Source organism: Carcharhinus amblyrhynchos, chromosome 4 (assembly GCF_965287045.1).
Source record: "Carcharhinus amblyrhynchos chromosome 4, sCarAmb.v2.hapA, whole genome shotgun sequence".
NCBI lineage: Eukaryota > Metazoa > Chordata > Chondrichthyes > Carcharhiniformes > Carcharhinidae > Carcharhinus > Carcharhinus amblyrhynchos.
Window position 1 is genome coordinate 12,221,719 of NC_137327.1, and position 17,372 is coordinate 12,239,090.

General features: G+C 45.7%; 1 protein-coding gene across 1 annotated transcript in view; it reads right to left on the reverse strand.

Annotated features, from left to right (window-relative positions):
- Positions 1-12,839: 12,839 nt before the first annotated feature.
- Positions 12,840-17,372, reverse strand: part of LOC145341785 (CBY1-interacting BAR domain-containing protein 2-like) — a 31,124-nt gene continuing 26,591 nt past the window's right edge. Inside the window, exons 8-9 of the mRNA XM_080186714.1 lie at positions 15,593-15,691; positions 12,840-13,086 (exon numbers count right to left, since the gene is read on the reverse strand). Of these exons, the coding sequence (XP_080042840.1) occupies positions 12,940-13,086; positions 15,593-15,691 (246 nt within the window). The 3' untranslated portion in view covers positions 12,840-12,939. The remainder of the gene's footprint in view (positions 13,087-15,592; positions 15,692-17,372) is intronic.

A 17,372-nucleotide genomic window follows, 5' to 3' on the forward strand; every position in this document is an offset into this window, starting at 1 on the left:
GTCCACATGTCTCCTCTAAATAATGTCATCTCTGGTCTGGACACTATAAAAGACAGGTCCAGTCTGTGCAAGGGTTGTGGCAGGAACCCATTTCTCTCCTGTGGACTATTTCCAGCCAAAACTCCTTGTCCTTGGTGGAAAACACTACATGTGCTACACTTTGATTTGCTTTTTCTCCATTCCTTTAGTCCTTGCTGTTGCTGTTGTACAGTTTATTTCATTTTTGGAGGTTTCAACAGGTCAGTAGGGTGATACAGTGGTTAGCACTGCTGTCCCACTGACAGAATTCCCTTGTGTGGTCCAAAAATGGTAGTTAATGGATGATGCTCCATCAACAATGCAAATTCTCTCCCATACAGGAACCGATGGGAAGTCTTTACTCCAGAGATGATCCTAGTGCTTCCCTTTCAAAACGTGTGCAGTTACTTTTAGCCTTGCTCAAGGTTCGAGACACTAAAACAAAAGGTCTTTCTTCACCCAATAGCATGATGGAGGAGACCATCACTCCCACACCTTGAGGGGAGGCATCACAAGCTAACTGTGGGGGTAAAGGAGGATCAAAATGTGTAAGAACTTTAGATTTAAGTAAAGCTTCTTTGGTTTACATGAAAGCGTTATGGCATTGATCTGGCCTCTTCCACTTCTTGTTCTGGCACATGAAGTTATGTAATGGTTTCAAAATTATTGCCAAGTTTGGGGCAAATCTGCCATAATAGGAAGGGGCGTAACTGGTTCCTATTCTGAAGTGCGGGCCCCTATGTGATGGCCTTTACCTTAGATGAAGATTTGTGAAGGCCAGTGGCTTCAATTCGATGTCCCAAATGCTCAGTGGAGGATTGGAAAAACTCACACTTGCTCTTACAGACTCACACACCGTAGTCTTCCAATCTCTGGCATCCAAGTCTCGAAGATGTTGCTTGTCATCTATTCCAGTGACTAAGATGTCATCCAGATAAGACTGGACTCCTCTCACTCCACTCAGGGTCTGATCCATTGCTCTTTGAAACAATGCAAGAGTTGAGGTCATACCAAATGACAATCTTCAGTACCGCAACAAGCCTTTAAGTTTATGATGGTCAGAGGTTCCCGTGACTTCTTGTCTATATTCGTCTGCAATCTTGCTAAACTACTGGCCTCCAGCCCATCCCACAAACAAGTCATTGATGTGGAATAATGTGGATTATTCTGCGTATATCACTGGATTAATTGTGACATTGAAGTTTCCACAAATCTTTACGAGTCCATCTTTCTTGATGACTGAAACTTTTGGCTAATGCTAACAAGTTTCAGAATTCCAGTCAAAGAACAAAGAACATTACAGTACAGGAACAGGCCCTTCGGCCCATCGAGCCTGCGGGTTATTCTATCCAGACCAACCACCTATGTCTTTTTCCACCTGTACATGTGTCTATCCAGACAAGTCTTAAATGTCACTAACGTCTGCCTCCAACACCTCACTTGACAGTGCATTCCAGACCCACACCACCCTCTGTGTAAAAAACTTCCCCTGCACATCTCTACTAAAACTTTGCCCCCTTACCTTGAACTTGTGCCCCCTTGTAATTGTCATTTCTGCCCTGGGATAAAGCTTCCAACTATTCACCCTATGTACCTATGCCCTTCATAATTTTATACACTTCTATCAGTCGTCCCTCAGCCTTTGTCTTTGCAGGGAGAATGATCGCAGTTTATTCAATCTCTCCTCATAACTAATACCCTCCATATCCTGGTAAACTTTTTGTGCACTCGCTCCAAAACCTCTACATCCTTCTGGCAGTGTGGCGATCAGAATTGGACACAGTATTTCAACTATGGTCTAACTAGTGTTTTATTCAACTGTAACATAATTTGCCAACTTTTAAACTTGATGCCCGGCTGATGAAGGCAAGCGTGCCATATGCTTTCTTCATCACCTTTTCCACTGTTTTGTCACATTTAAGGACCTATGGACCTGTACTCCCAGATCTCTCTGTGTCTATGCTCCTGATGGTTCTGCCATTTATTTTATAATAAATAAATACAGACCTCCATTCAGAAAAACCTTCCACCGCTACCCTCTGTTCTGAATCCACCTAGCTAGTTCACCCTTGATCCCTGTGTGACTTAACCTTTTGCACCAGACTGCCATGAGGGACCTTCTCAAATGCTTGACTAAAGTCCATGGAGACAACATCCAGGGCCCTTCCTTCATCAATCATTTTTGTCACCTCCTCAAAAAACTCAACCAAATTAGTGAGACATGACCTCCCTCATACAAAACCATGCTGTATGTCGCTAATAAGACCATTCAGTTCCAAATGTATATCGATCCTATCCCCTAAGAAACTTGTCCAACAATTTCCCTATCACCGATGTCAAGCCCACTGGTCTATAATTACCCAGGTTATCCTTGCGGCCTTCTTAAATGTGGGTATGCCGGCGTTGGACTGGCGTAAACACAGTAAAAAGTCTGACAACACCTGGTGTTGTCAGACTTTTTACTGCCTTCTTAAATGACAGGGTAACACTGACTATTCTCCAATCTTGTGGGACCTCACCTGTGGCCAATGAGGAGACAAAGATTCCTGTTAGAGTCCAGCAAATTCTTCTCTTGTCTCCCTCAATAATCTGGGATAGATGCCATCTGGCCCTGGATATTTGTCTGTGTTAATACTTTTTAGTACATCTGGTCCATGTAACGCTTGTAATACATGTAACATTTCCTCCCTCATAACGATGATTTGCTCTAGAGGGTTTACATACTGCTCCGAGGCACCATCAATCAACATGTCCCTCTCCTCTTTGAATACCAATGCAAAGTACTCATTTAGGATCTCACCCACTTCCTTTGGTTTTTGCATAATTTCCCTCTTTTGTCCTTCCGTAGACCAACTCTTTCTCTAGCTACTCTCTTGTTCCTAAAATATGTATAAAATGCCTTGGGAGTCTCCTTAGTCCTGCCTGCCAATAACATTTCATGATCCCTTTTTGCCCTCCTAACTCCGTGTTGAGTTATTTTCAACTTTCCTTGTTTTTTTCAAATAGGTCATCTGTTTTTAATTGCCTGGGCTTAATATATGAATCCTTTCTCTTTCTGAGTAGACTTGCAATTTCCCTGGTCATCCACGGTTCCTGAATCCTGCCTTTCTTGCCCTTTCTTTTTCACAGGCACATGCCTGTCCTGCACTCTGATCAACTTCTCCTTAAAAGGCTCCCGCAGGCCATTAGTGGATTTACCCTCAAACAGTCTCTCCCAGACAACAGCCTCCAAATCCTGCCTAATCCAGTGTAGTTAGCCTTCCCCCAATTTAGCACCTTAACCCTAGGACAACATTTGTCCTTTTCCATGAGTATCTGAAAGCTCACGGAATTGTGGTCGCTGTTCACCACATGTTCCCCCACTGCAACTTTGATGACCTGGCTGGACTCATTCCCTAGCACAGTGGTTAGCACTGCTGCTTCACAGCGCCAGGGTCCTGGGTTCAATTCTTGGCTCGGGTCACTGTCTGTGTGGAGTTCGCACATTCTCCTCGTGTCTACGTGGGTTTCCTCCAGGTACTCCGGTTTCCTCCCACAGTCCAAAGATGAGCGGGTTAGGTTGATTGGCCATGCTAAGAAATTGCTCCTTAGAGTCCAGGGTAGCGGAGGTTAGAGGGAATGGTGGGTATAATGTGTGGGGATATGGGGGTTGGGCCTGGGTGGGATTATGTTCAGTGTAGACTCAAAGGGCTTGTTTCTGCACTGTAGGGTTCTATGATCTAGAGCCAGGTCCAGTAGAGCCCCCTCTCTGGTCAGACTATCTACATATTGTTCCAAAAACTCCATCCTGGGCACACTTAACAAATTCCTCACTATCCGGACTCCTCGCCCTAAGGGGTTTCCAGTCAATATGAGGAAAATTAAAGTCTTCCATTACAACAGCCCTATTATTTCTGCATCTGTCCAGAATCTGCTTACACCTTCATTCTTCAACTTCTTGTGGGCTGTTGGGAGGCCTGTAGTGCACTCCTGTTATAGTGACTGTCCCCTTCCTGTTTCTGATCTCTACCCACTGTGTCTCATTATATGGTTCTTCCAAGGTCTCCACCCTCTGTACAGCTGTAATATGTTCCCTAACTAATACTGCAACTCCTCCATCTCTTTTGCCTTCCCCTTTGTCTCTCCTAAAACACCTATATCCCAGAACATTTAGCTGCCAGTCCTGTTCCTCTTTTAACCAAGTCTCTACTACCACAACCACATCCAAGCTCTGTACATGAACCAAGGCTCTAAGTTCATCTGTTTTATTTGTTATACTCCTTGCATTGAAGCAGATGCACTCCAGACCTCCAGGCCCACTGAATTTGGCCTCCCCCAGCCTGCTCTTCCTCTTAGCTAGCCTGGTCTTGGTCCTCTGCTCACCCCCAGTTTCTACACTTGCTGACCTACTGTTCTGAGTCTCACCACCCCCCTCCATACCAGTTTAAATCTAGCTGAACCACAGTAGCAAACCATCCAAATCACACAAGCAAAGTCTTCATCAGTCACTCCAAATCAGCCTCCATCTTCAGCCGAATAGCATATGGCCCAGATGTTGCCTTCAAGCTTTTCGCTTAGCTTCCATCTTTTATTTTCAGTTTGACTGTAATGTCTTTCATGCTCCCTAACTCTTCATCAGAAACAATAGTCTGCTTCGTTAAAATGTCTGTGTGGCCTCATTCTCCATTGGTCATCGTGTTGACTTTGGTCATCAGTTCAGTCGAATCTCCTCCAACCACGCACCGCTCATCAACACTGGATAGTTGCCCTTTACTACGAGTAGAAACAAATCTGTTGTTTGCCCATTAAGTTGCACAGCCACTTTGATGTCGTCCTTCAGTGGAACTACTTCACCTGTACACACCTTCAGTACTATCCTTGACAGCCCAAAGGGAATGTGTCTGAAGTTCTCTTTGCAAACAGCTTCTGGCACCAGTGAGACTGCTGCTCCAATGTCAACATCCATCCTTACTGACTGGCCATCCATCAGTGGAGTGACCCAATATCTGTGCATTGCATATTCAGTGACAATGCACAGATTCTGCGCTGTAATGTTCTATGTTCTAATGCCTCCTCCAACAGAGTCGCTTTATTTTTCTAGACCCTTTTGTCTTGGTTTGTTCTTGTGTTTACTTTGAGCTTGCTTTTTCTTCCTGCATGTATGCTCTGTGTATCTTTTTTTCCCCATAACTTTAATATTCCATGTCTTTACATCGGCATTCAGCAGCAGAATGCCCTGGTTTTGCACACCAGTGGCATACAAATGTTGAGGTTCTTTGGCGTTGATTCAGTTGCATTTTGAGTACTCGAGTGCACAAACTCAAATGCGGAGCTTCCTTTGCAGCCAATTCCTTTGAAACAGAAATTTTCATGGCTTTTTAGAGTCTGGCCACTGTCCATTAGCAAAAGCTTTTGTATTGCTTTGCTGCGTGGAACACAGACAAACCTGTCCCGGATAGTGTCATTCAGCACGTCTCCAAACTCACAATATTCTACAAGTCTTTTAAGCACAGCCAAGAATTGTACAATTGATTCCTCTTCTTGGTGTCTTTTGTGGAACCTGAAGCACTCTGCAATCACCAAGGGTTTTGGTGAAAAATGCCCTAGCAGAATATGTATGACTTCTTTAACCGTTTTAATACTTGACTTTTCAGGTTGCACTAAAACTACAGAGGAGATTAGGTGTTTTCACCCATCAAGCTCAGGAAAGTTATTTTGTCTGTCTGCATGAAATAGTCAAAACACTCAGGGCAAGAACTCCATTTCTCCACATTTCCATCAAAGGATTTAAAATTAAAGTTATTTATTAGTGTCATAAGTCCAAAGAACAAAGAACAAAAACAGCCCGGGAAACAGGCCCTTCGGCCCAATGAGCCCGCGCCGCCATTTTAACATTACCAGTCCCCCCTCCCCCCATGACCCTTATCTATGCTTATGGCATTCCACATTGAGGGAAACTAATTTAGGGACAATTTAGAACACCAATCAGCCTAATAGCACAGCTTTGAGGTGTGGGAGGAAACCGGAGCACCCGGAGAAAACCCACGCAAGCACAGGGAGAATGCGCAAACTCCCACAGACACAGGCCCAAATCCATGTGTCTGCACAGCAAACAGTGATAGTCACTGAGCTGCCGTGTTGCCCAGCATCTGGTCCAGTTTAAGCACACACTAATGACATGAAGCACTAGGCTATTCTCGAACATCCAAGAGCAGCCCTTGTACGACCCATCGCGTGTATGTCCCTCGTTGGACAACAAGGCGGACCGACTTAAAACCTGTGAATTAAAAGAATTAGTACCATTCCACATCCTTATACATTACCAGGGACGTCCCAATGCTAATGAACTTTATTTAAGTATGGCTTACATTAAGACTGCAATTAAGTTACTGTGAAAATCCTCTATTCACGGCACCTGTTCAGGTACACTGAGGGAGAATTTAGCATGGCCAATGCACCTAACCAGCACATTTTTGGGGTGTGGGAGGAAACCAGAGCACCCAGTGGAAACCCACACAGACACGGAGTGAACATGCAGACTCCACGCAGATAGTGACTCAAGCTGGGAATCAAACTCGTGTCCCTGGCACTGTGAGGCAGCAGTGCAAACCACTGTGCCACCGTGAATCCCATGATGCTGGAAACTCCCAGCATTTCTTCCTAATGGAAGTTTCCTGTATGCACACTTTGCAATGTATTTCCAGCAGCGACCTTGATTTCTCTTCCACAGGAGTCAACAACCTGAGATTCAGCCTGTTATTCAATGTGGTTCTATAAGAGTTCTGCAGCAGATTATTGTCACTCACGTCCACCCAGCCCATTAGGTCCGGAGCGTGTGCAAAAAGCTTCTTTTCTTTTTAACTTTTCCTTTCCCCGATTTTTCTCAGCACATTTCTTGTCCCAGGCAAGCAGGGCCATTGTCATCAGTTTTATATGCTGTATATTGGAGAATGATGCCAGGGAGCGCAGAGGGATAAAAAGCTTATTTCCAGGTGTGTGTTCTCTGATCTAGCTGCTTCTTCTCTTCCTGTTTCCCACGCTAGTGACTTGTAATAACACTTCAGGTAAATGCAGGCAGACGTTAATAAACAGAACTTCAGTAATAAAAATGAACACAAATAAATAATAGAGGAGGAACTGGTTAATACCAACCAAGGTTTCAGTAAAACTCCTGTTGGAAGGAAATTTCATCCTAGGAGCCATATCCAGAGCCAGGTGGGAATTTAAAATTCAACATTGGACACAGGCTGATGTGTACTGACTAACATTTTCTCCCACACAAATAGGCTATGCTGCTGTATATTCTAATTGCTCCAGTTTTATTAGGAATTGGTTGTATGATTGCATTTTTTTTTAAATTAATTTTTACCGGATCTATAGGTCACTGGCTGGGCCCAGCATTTATTGCCCACCCCTAACTGCCCTCCATTTCAGAGCCAACCACACTGCTGTGGATCTGGAGTCATATAGAGGCCAGACCAGGTGAGGGTAGCAGATTTCTTTCTCCGAAGGACATTAGTGAACTCGGTGAGTCTTTAACAACAATGGCTTTGTGGCCATCATTAGACTTTTAATTTCAGATTTTTTCTTTAAATTACTGAATTCAAACCTTCCATGGTAGGATTTGAACCCAGGTACTCAGGATTGTTAGTCCATTGATAATTCCACTGTGCTACTGCCTTCTCAGGGCTGTAACTGGAATGGGCTATAGTGCTGAGTAGGGTATAGTGTCTCCTTTCACAGGAATATCCTCTGATGCACTGTTATGCATTGCTTCACTCACCGGCTGTGTTCCCTTTACCCCAAATGGCTGGACTGCTGTCCGCTGTTCCCTTTAACTGGAGTGACCACATTGGTTTGCAGCGCTCCCTTAACCAGAAAGAATGTATTGCTGTGCGCTGTTCCCTTTAACTGGAACAACTGCATTGCTGACAGTAAATCTCAGCAACCACCCAAAGAACGGAGGTCCCATGTCAACACGGCAGACGGAAATGTCACAACAGTGAAACCTATGTCAGACTCGCACCTGCTTTGTTTAAATGCTACATTCACAAAACAGCAAAATAAAAACCACTATTGTTGGAGAAACAGAGAGGCAGTCAATTCTTTTTTGACTTTTGTGGTCTTGATAACTTGGCCTCTCCTCAGGAGCAGAAGCTATGGATTTATTCGTTGCTGCCAATCGACACAGACTTCCCACAGCAAAAGCAACAAAGCCTTTAATTGACTTCAGATGTATCCATTGGAATACTTCCTCACAGGGACTGCACTTTGTAGGTTTAAAGGGATAGGCTTCATCTCAGCAGCAATGAATCACAGCCTAGACTGATAGCTAATGGTTTTAGAACTGCATTATTGTTGTACTTGTATCAATGTATTCATTTGAATTATCTAGTGAAAGTTTTTTGTTAAAGCATTTTTAAAAGTTTATTTATTATTGTCACATGTACATTTACGCTGTAATAAAATTACTGTGAGAATCTTTTAGTTGCTACACTGAGGGAGAATTTAAGCATGGCCAATGCACCTAACTACTGCATATCCCTGGGGGAATCCCACTGTATATCTCCCAGGGAGTCCCACTGTATATCCCCCGGGGAGTCCCACTGTACATCTCCCAGGGAATCCCACTGTATATCCCCCAGGGAGTCCCACTGTATACCCCCCAGGGAGTCCCACTGTATATCTCCCAGGGAATCCCACTGTATGTCCCCTGGGGAATCCCACTGTACATCCCCTGGGGAGTCCCACTGTATATCCCCTGGGGAGTCCCACTGTATATCCCCCAGGGAGTCCCACTGTATATCCCCCGGGGAGTCCCACTGTATATCTCTCAGGGAATCCCACTGTATATCTCCCAGGGAATCCCACCATATATCCCCCGGGGAGTCCCACTGTATATCCCCGGGGAGTCCCACTGTATATCCCTTGGGGAGTTCCACTGTATATCCCCTGGGGAGTCCCCCTGTATATCCTCTGGGGAGTCCCACTGTATATGCCCTGGGGAATCCCACTGTATATCTCCCAGGGAATCCCACTGTGTATCCTCTGGGGAATCGCACTGTAAACTCTCCTCCAGTCTGGAAAACAAACACTACCACCACTCTGCTCCTGTCACTCAGTCAACTTCATACCCAGTCTCCACTCTTCCTTTTATTACATAAGCTTCAGGTTAGTTGCTGACAAGCATTTTATCAAGCACTGTTTGGAAGCCCGTGTACACCACGTCAGCTGAATTATCCTCATCAGCCCTCTGTTACATCATCAAAATTTCAGCCATATATGATTTGCCTAAGCAATCTGTACTTTATAGTATCCCTACAATGCAGAAAAAGGCATTCGAGTCCGCACTGACAGCAAGCCAACTTAACCTGTAACCCCACACATATACCCTGCTAATCCCCTGACACTAAGGAGCAATTTAGCATGGCCAATCAACCTAATCCACATACGGAAACCCACACAGATATACCATGGGATTCCCTGGGAGATATACAGTGGGATTTCCTGAGGGATATACAGTGGGATTCACTGGAGGACGTGCAGTGAGATTCCCTGGGGATCATACAGTGGGGTTCCCCAGCCGATATACAGTGGGATTCCCTGGGGTTCTACAGTGGGATTCCCTGGAGATATACAGTGGGATTCCCTGGGGGATATACAATGAGATTCCCCAGGGATATGCATGGGATTCCCCAGCTGATATACAGTGGGATTCCCCAGCTGATATACAGTGGGATTCCCTGGGGATATACAGTGGGATTCCCTGGGGACATACAGTGGGATTCTCCGGACGATGTACAGTGGGATTCCCAAGGGAACATACAGTGGGTATATACAGTGGAATTCCCTGGAGATATACAGCGGGATTCCCAGGAGGACGTATAGTAGGATTCCCCGTGGAATATACAGGGCATGATTTTACCATTGTGTTGTGCCTGTATTCGGGCACAAAAACATGGTAAAGTTGGGCACGAGGCCATTAACGCTATCCACGCCTGTGTCCGCGCAGATGCCCACTTTACTGAGGCCCAAAAATGGCCACGATCCGATTCGCACCCGAAACGGGCGCAACGGTGATTTAAATGTATTTCCATGCATTTAAATTGAATTAATAAATTGCTGCCCAACTTTACCAGCATTTCCCTCTTTACCATCGCATTCCTGCATCCAGAATCGGCGCGAAACGGACATACTCCGCAAAAGGTTGTTTCGGGCGCTCCAGCTGCTGAAGGGGTAAGTTCAGAGCTTCCAACAGTTCTCTGGCTCAGATCAGTGGTGGAGAGGGGTGGGCCAGGTCATTCTCTAGCAAGGGGGGGGGGGGGGGGGGCGGTGGAGGGAGGCCCAATTGTTGCCTGGTTGGCGGGAGTGGATGGTGGGTGGGTGGAAGGGGTACAGAGGGGGGAGGGAGGAGAGCAGATTGTTGTCTGGTGGGGGAGCGGAGGAGGACCGATCATTGTCTGGTGGGGGAAGGAGGCCAGATGAATCTTTGGTGGGGGGTGCAGGGGCAGGGGGTTCCATTGCCACTCTGTGAGTGTTCGGTGGGGGCAAAGAGGGCCAGAGGGTCACATTCAGTCTGGGTAGCGATGTGGATGGGTAGATAAGGGGGAATGCTATGTTGTAGGGATGGGGATGACATCTGTGGGGGCCATCGCTCCCGCCTCTTGGTCCCAGGCCGCTTTATCTGCTTTCTGCGGCTCAGGAGCGATGTGACAGCGGCGCGATTTTCAATTATTTTTCTGACTGTGCACGTGCAGTTCAGAGCTCCGTGCATTTCGGGTGCGATAAGCCCCGCCTATAGCGCGATTCAGACCCCTGAATTTTTTTCAGGCTGAGTGTGTATGGTGGCGGGGAGAGCCTGAAAGCAAATTTCCAAGTCGGATCTGAATTGCGCCCAGATTCAGCACTTAGAATGAAAATGGTAAAATTGGACCGACAGTGGGATTCCCCAGGGGTTGATATGGGGACCAACGCGTTCTCTGATGTCTTTTAATGAATGAGACCTGGGTGGGCCCAGCACAAGTTCAACATTCCAGAATCACAAACAGCGAGAAGGATGGACTTCAGGAGGGTGTAAGCTGGTGCAGTGGTGGGTGAAACGTCAGCTGATACTCAGCACTGAGAAGTGTAAAGGAGACATTTTGGATGGGGGAAGACAGGCAAGATGAAATAAAGTTTGCAATTGTAAAGAGGGTGCAACCGTTGTGAGAGCTTAGACACATGAGCACTAATCAGCAAAGGTTGAGGGGCAGGTTGAGAAAGCGGTTAAAAGGAAAACCTAAGGAATTCTGGGCTTTATAAATAGACTGTAAAAACAAGAATATTCTGATGATCCTTTAAAAAACTCTGTTTTGATCTCTACAGGAGTATTGTGCCCAACTCTGGGACTGCAAGTTAGGAAGTTCTAAAAGCTTTAGAGAGGGTGCAGAAATGATTTAATGAGGTTGGTTCCAGGGATGAGGAAGCTGAGTCACATGGATAGGCTGGAGAAGCTGAAGTCCTTCTCCTTAGAGAAGGTCGAGAGAAAGTTTAATGTTTAAAGTCTTTAGCAGTTTCGACTGGGTAGAAAATTAGGGGACTCCAGTTTAAGCTGGTTGGCAAAAGGAGTCATTGGAAACTTTGAGGGAAAGATTCTTTTAATCAGTGAATGCTGAGGAACTGGGTTGTGCTGCCTGAGAATGTGGTGGAGGAAGATTCAACTTGGGCTTTGAAAAGGGAATTGGATAAAAAAAACTGGCAAGAAAAATGCAGGGCTATAAGGAAAGGGCAAGGAGTGGGATTAGCTGATTTGCTATGGCAGAGAACTGCACAGACACTATGGGCTGAATGGCCTCCTTCAGTGCTGTAATCATTCTATGATTCTAAAATTAACAATGGCTCCAGCATCAAAGGCTTATTGTGGAAAAGAGTTCCAAACTTCTACTGCCCTTTGCATGTAGAAATGTTTCAGAATTTCACTTCCAAATGGTTCATGTTTAGACCATTCACCCTCAACCCTGGTGACCCCAACCTGCAGAAATAGTTTCTCTCTATCTGTTCCCATTAAGATAATTCCCACACTCCTGCAGATAGACAAGGGTTTAGTGTTAGGATGGTTTGCCTAGCTCCTTATGAAGTCAATTTGTTTCCTCATCTACCCTCTTGAACACAGTAAGTGGTTAGGATCTAGAATGTACTGTCTGAGAGTGTGGTGGAGACAGATTCACACAGCCAGTGGTTAGGATCTAGAATGTACTGTCTGAGAGTGTGGTGGAGACAGATTCACACAGCCAGTGGTTAGGATCTGGAATGCACTGTCTGAGAGTGTGGTGGAGACAGATTTCATCTAAACCGGAGCTGCCACGGACGTCAGCTAAACCAATGTGAAATATGAACATTAAGGACGGCATGGTGGCACAATGGTTAGCGCTGTTGCCTCATTGCGTCAGGGGCACAAGTTCAATACCAGCCTTGCATGACTGTCTGAGTGGAGTTTGCACATTCTCCTCATGTCTGCGTGGATTTCCCCTGGTGCTTCGGTTTCCTCCCACAGGTCCAAAATGTGCAGATTAGGCTGACTGGCCATGCTAGAATTGCCCCTTAGTGTCCCAAGATATATAGGTTTGGGGATTAGTGGGGTAGATATGTAGGGTTATGGGGTAAGCCTCAGTAAGAGTCAGTGCAGACTTGATGGGCCAAAGAGCCTCCTTCTGCATTGTAGCAATTACATGATTTGATTATGAAACTCAAGGGTTTGGTGTTTTGCTGTTTTGCCCATCTTGGAGACATCACCCAATTGTTGTTGGTCAGGCAGTTCCTAGACACTAGAGTTACTGGTACCTACCAATCACACTCACACATGGTTGATTTGGCCTAGATACGATTTTAATCATTTTATTTCCAGAAGCACCAGGGACAGTAATATTGCTAAGTGGGCTCTGCTTTCCATCAGCATTGCAAGACTCATTTCCTAATTTTCGCATATTGGTCGTAGCCATCATCACTGAAATCCTGCAACTCTTCAATATCCTCCTCCTCTTCCTCCTCTTCTTCATCCTCTGACTCCTCTTCCTGAAAGCGAGCGCGGAGAGACCTGGGGGGAGTGCGGAGCTGCAACGACAGTAGGTCTTTAGTTAAGCAAGTAAATCACAGAGACCGTCACCATCAAAAGACCAAAAAAAAATGCAGGCTAGAACTTTGTGGCTTAAGCACAAATGCCTTAAAATGACACCTCTGCATGAAATGATGTTCAAAATCTGAATGTCTTCATTCAAAATTTTAAACATGAAAATAAATAGTTTAAATTTTATATTCGCGTTTTATTCTCATATCCGCACACCGCAATTCAAAAGCAAAAGAACTTGGTCAGTGCCCAGCTGATTACGCCTGTCTGAAGCACTGGAATCACACACAGAGATCAGGACACAGGGAGTTGTTACTGAATGGGTTTGTAAATGATGCTGACCTTTATTCTTCATCAACCAGATTCTACAGTCAGTGTCAAAGTGATAACATTCCACAAAGATCTCGCAATCTCCATGATAAGGATTTCCCCTTTCCTGGCACCAAATCAAGGAAATGCCAGGCATCCACCAACAGTGATGTCATCAAGCAGCCAATCACATTGAAGTATTCTCACAGACAGCAAACCTGTCCAAGACCACAAGAAACTACAAAAGGTCAAAAATGAAGCCCAGTTCATCACTCAAACCAGCTTTCCATCCATTGACACTATCTACATTTCCCGCTGCCTTGGAAAAGCAGCCAGCATAATCAAGGACCCCACTCACCCTGGACATATTCTCTTCTATCTTCTTCCTCCCGGAAAAAGATACAAAAGTCTGAGGTCACGTATCAACCGACTGAAGGCCAACTTCTTTCCTGAGGCCATCAGATTTTTCAATGGACCTACCTTAAGTTAAGTTGATCTTTCTCTGCATCCTACCTATGATTGTAACACTACATTCTGCACCCTCTCCTTTCCTTCTGCCCTATGGACTCTATGAATGGTATGCTTTAGTCAGACTTGGGAAAATCATGAGTTATTATTTAGTCAGATGGGGGAGTTTTCCCATCCTGCCGGCCATGGAAATTGTAACAGCAAGGGGCTGACCACACAAAGGTCCATTGACCTTAGGTAGGATTTTCTGGTTTTGGGTGAGCTTGGCCACAAAATCCTGCTCAGAAGGTTGAGCATTTGGAACACAAATAACATTTGCACCACACAAGTGCCAGGCAATGACCATCTCCAACAAAGAGAGTCAACCTATCTCTTCTTGATATTGAATGGCATTACCATTGCTGAAACCCACACTGGCATTCACCAGAAACTGAACTGGACCAGCGAAATAAATACTGTGGTTACGAGAGTGGGTCAGAGGCTAGGAGTTCTGCAGAGAATAACTCACCTCCTGATTCCCCCAAAGCCTGTCCACTATCTACGAGATGCAAATTGGGAGCATGAAAGAATACTCTCCACTTGCCTGGAAGAGTGCAGCTCCCACAACATTCAAGAAGCTTGACACCATCTAGGACAGAGCAACCCACTTGATCATGAACGTATTCGCTCCATCCATCCCAGACACACAGTGTGTACCACTTACAGCATGTACAGCAACTCACTGAGGCTCCTACAACAGCACCTTCCAAAGCCCTAACCTCTAAGAACAAAGGCAGCTGATCATAGCAACACCACCACCTGCAGGTTCCCCTCTAAGCTGCACCTTATCCTAACCTAGAAATAGATCACTGTCGCTGGGTCAAAATCAGAGATTTCCCTCCATAACATCACCGTGGGTGTACCTACACCCCAGGATCTGCAGTGATTCAAGAAGTGGAGAAGTGGAGATGCCGGCGTTGAACTGGGGTAAACCTAACGAAGGGGCAAACCCCAAAAGCTAGTGGCTTTCACTACCAAATAAACCTGTTGGACTTTAACCTGGTGTTGTGAGACTTCTTACTGTGGTTCAAGAAGGCAGCTCACTGCCACCTTCTCAAGGACAATTAGGGATGGCAATAAATGCAGACACGGCCAATGATCCCATGAAAGAAAAGAATGAAAAACCTGAATCCCACAGGCTGGTGCAGACTCAGTTGCCGGAACTTTCTCTTCCTGCCCACCATGGGAATCATAGCGGGCAGGGGCAGACCATGCAAGAGTTCATTGACCTCGGGTGGGAATTTCCAGCCTTGGGGGGCGAGCGCAGTCGGAAAATCCCGCCCAGTGGATCAAATTGTCCCACTCTTCCCTATTCCACACTCCTGTGATTAACACTGGGTCCCTGCGATCTCTTGGGTTGGTTTTGATTGACTGAGGGGAACAGGAGAGAAATTTTCCAGAGTAATTTTTACCTTGTTCCTGCTGGACTTTTTTCTCTCTCTTCTTGCCTCTCCCAGGAGTTTACCTGGCTGCGGGGGCGGGGAGGAAGAGAGTGAAAGAAGTATTTAGTTCCTGGTGCATCTGCTACCTTGGCGTGCTTGATGGGCCAGCTGGTCATTTCTTCCCCATCGCTTTTGAATCATTTCTTGCTGCACTAAGTTACGCTGGCCTGCCTGTGGGTGACATCCCAATGCCAGCCGCTTAACGGGGAAGGAAAGGTTGAGATATTTGTGTTACCTGGCTGCCAGGAGAGGGTTGTAAACTGGAGCTGCCCTGGGACTGAGACGGTCGAGCGTCATTCTCAAATTCGCTGATGGAGACCTTTGACCTAAAGGCCTGTGGGAGAAAGAAAATAGAACATAGAACATTACAGCATAGTACAGGCCCTTCGGCCCTCGATGTTGCGCCGACCAGTAGAACCAATCTAATGACCCTCTAACCTAAACTATTCCAATGTTATCCATATGCCTATCCACTGACCATTTGAATGCCCTTAAAATTGGCGAGTCCACAACTGCACCAGGCAGGACATTCCACGCCCTTACTACCCTCTAAGTAAAGAACCTACCTCTGACATCCGTCCTATAATTATCACCCCTCAATTTAAAGCTATGTCCCCTCATATTAGCCATCACCATCCAAGGAAAAAGGCTCTCACTGTCCACCCTATCTAACCCTCTGATCATCTTGTATGCCTCAATTAGGTCACCTCTTAACCTTCTTCCCTCCAATGAAAATAACCTCAAGTCCCTTAGCCTTTCCTCATAAGACCTTCCCACCATACCAGGCAACATCCTGGTAAACCTCCTCTGCACCCTTTCCAATGCCTCCACATCTTTCTTATAATGCGGCGACCAGAACTGTACGCAATACTCCAAGTGCAGCCACACCGGAGTTTTGTACAGTTGTAACATGACCTCACGGCTCCGAAATTCAATCCCTCTACCAATAAAAGCTAACACACCGTACACCTTCTTAACAACCTCATCAACCTAGGTGCCAACTTTCAGGGATCTATGCACATGTACACCGAGACCTCTCTGCTCGTCCTTCCATTAGCCCTACATTCTGTACTCCTGTTACTTTTACCAAAGTGAATCCTCTCACACTTTTCCGCATTAAACTCCATTTGCCACCTCTCAGCCCAGCTCTGCAGCTTATCTATGTCCCTCTGCAAACTGTAACATCCATCCTCACTGTCTACAACTCCTCCAACTTTAGTGTCATCCGCAAATTTACTAACGCATCCTTCTGCACCCTCATCTCGGTCACTTATAAAAATGGCAAACAGCAGTGGCCCCAAAACAGATCCCTGAGGTACACCACTTGTAACTGAACTCCAGGATGAATATTTCCCATCAACCACCACCGTCTGTCTTCTATCACACAACAGGTTATCACACAACAAATCACAGACAACAGGTTAAAGGAGGAATTGAAAGTGAAAGGGCATTGTGGAGGACTGTGGGAAACGCTCAAAGGGCTGAATGGCCTCTCTTTGTTCCTACGGTGAGCCGCTTGCTCCCAGGTTCTGGATCAAAGTGATTTAGGAAATGGGGAGGGGAAGAATAATCTTACCCCAAACTCTATCATCTTCTGAGGCGACTCAAAGACAGTGCTAACTGTACTTGCAGAGATGTTGAATGGAAAGGAAGGTAAGTCATAGAATCAAGGAGTTTTTGATTTCTCTCTGACTGATCTTGATTTTTATGGGAATTTTTTGCCTCTCTCAAGAGATGACCTGTTTTTTGGCTGTTGTGGGGTGTATTTATTGTGAAAGCATCACAATTGTGCTTGGGTCAGTGGATCCTTTAGTTTGTCATTATTCATACGAGACCTGACATAAGGGTCCCATTGGAATCATAGAATCCCTACAGGGCAGAAGGAGGCCATTTGTCTCCTCGAATCTGCTCTGACTCTCCAAAAGAGCATCTTACCCAGACCCACCTTATCCCTGTAACCCCACACATTTACCATGCCTAATTTAGCATGGCCAATCCACCTAACCTGCACATCT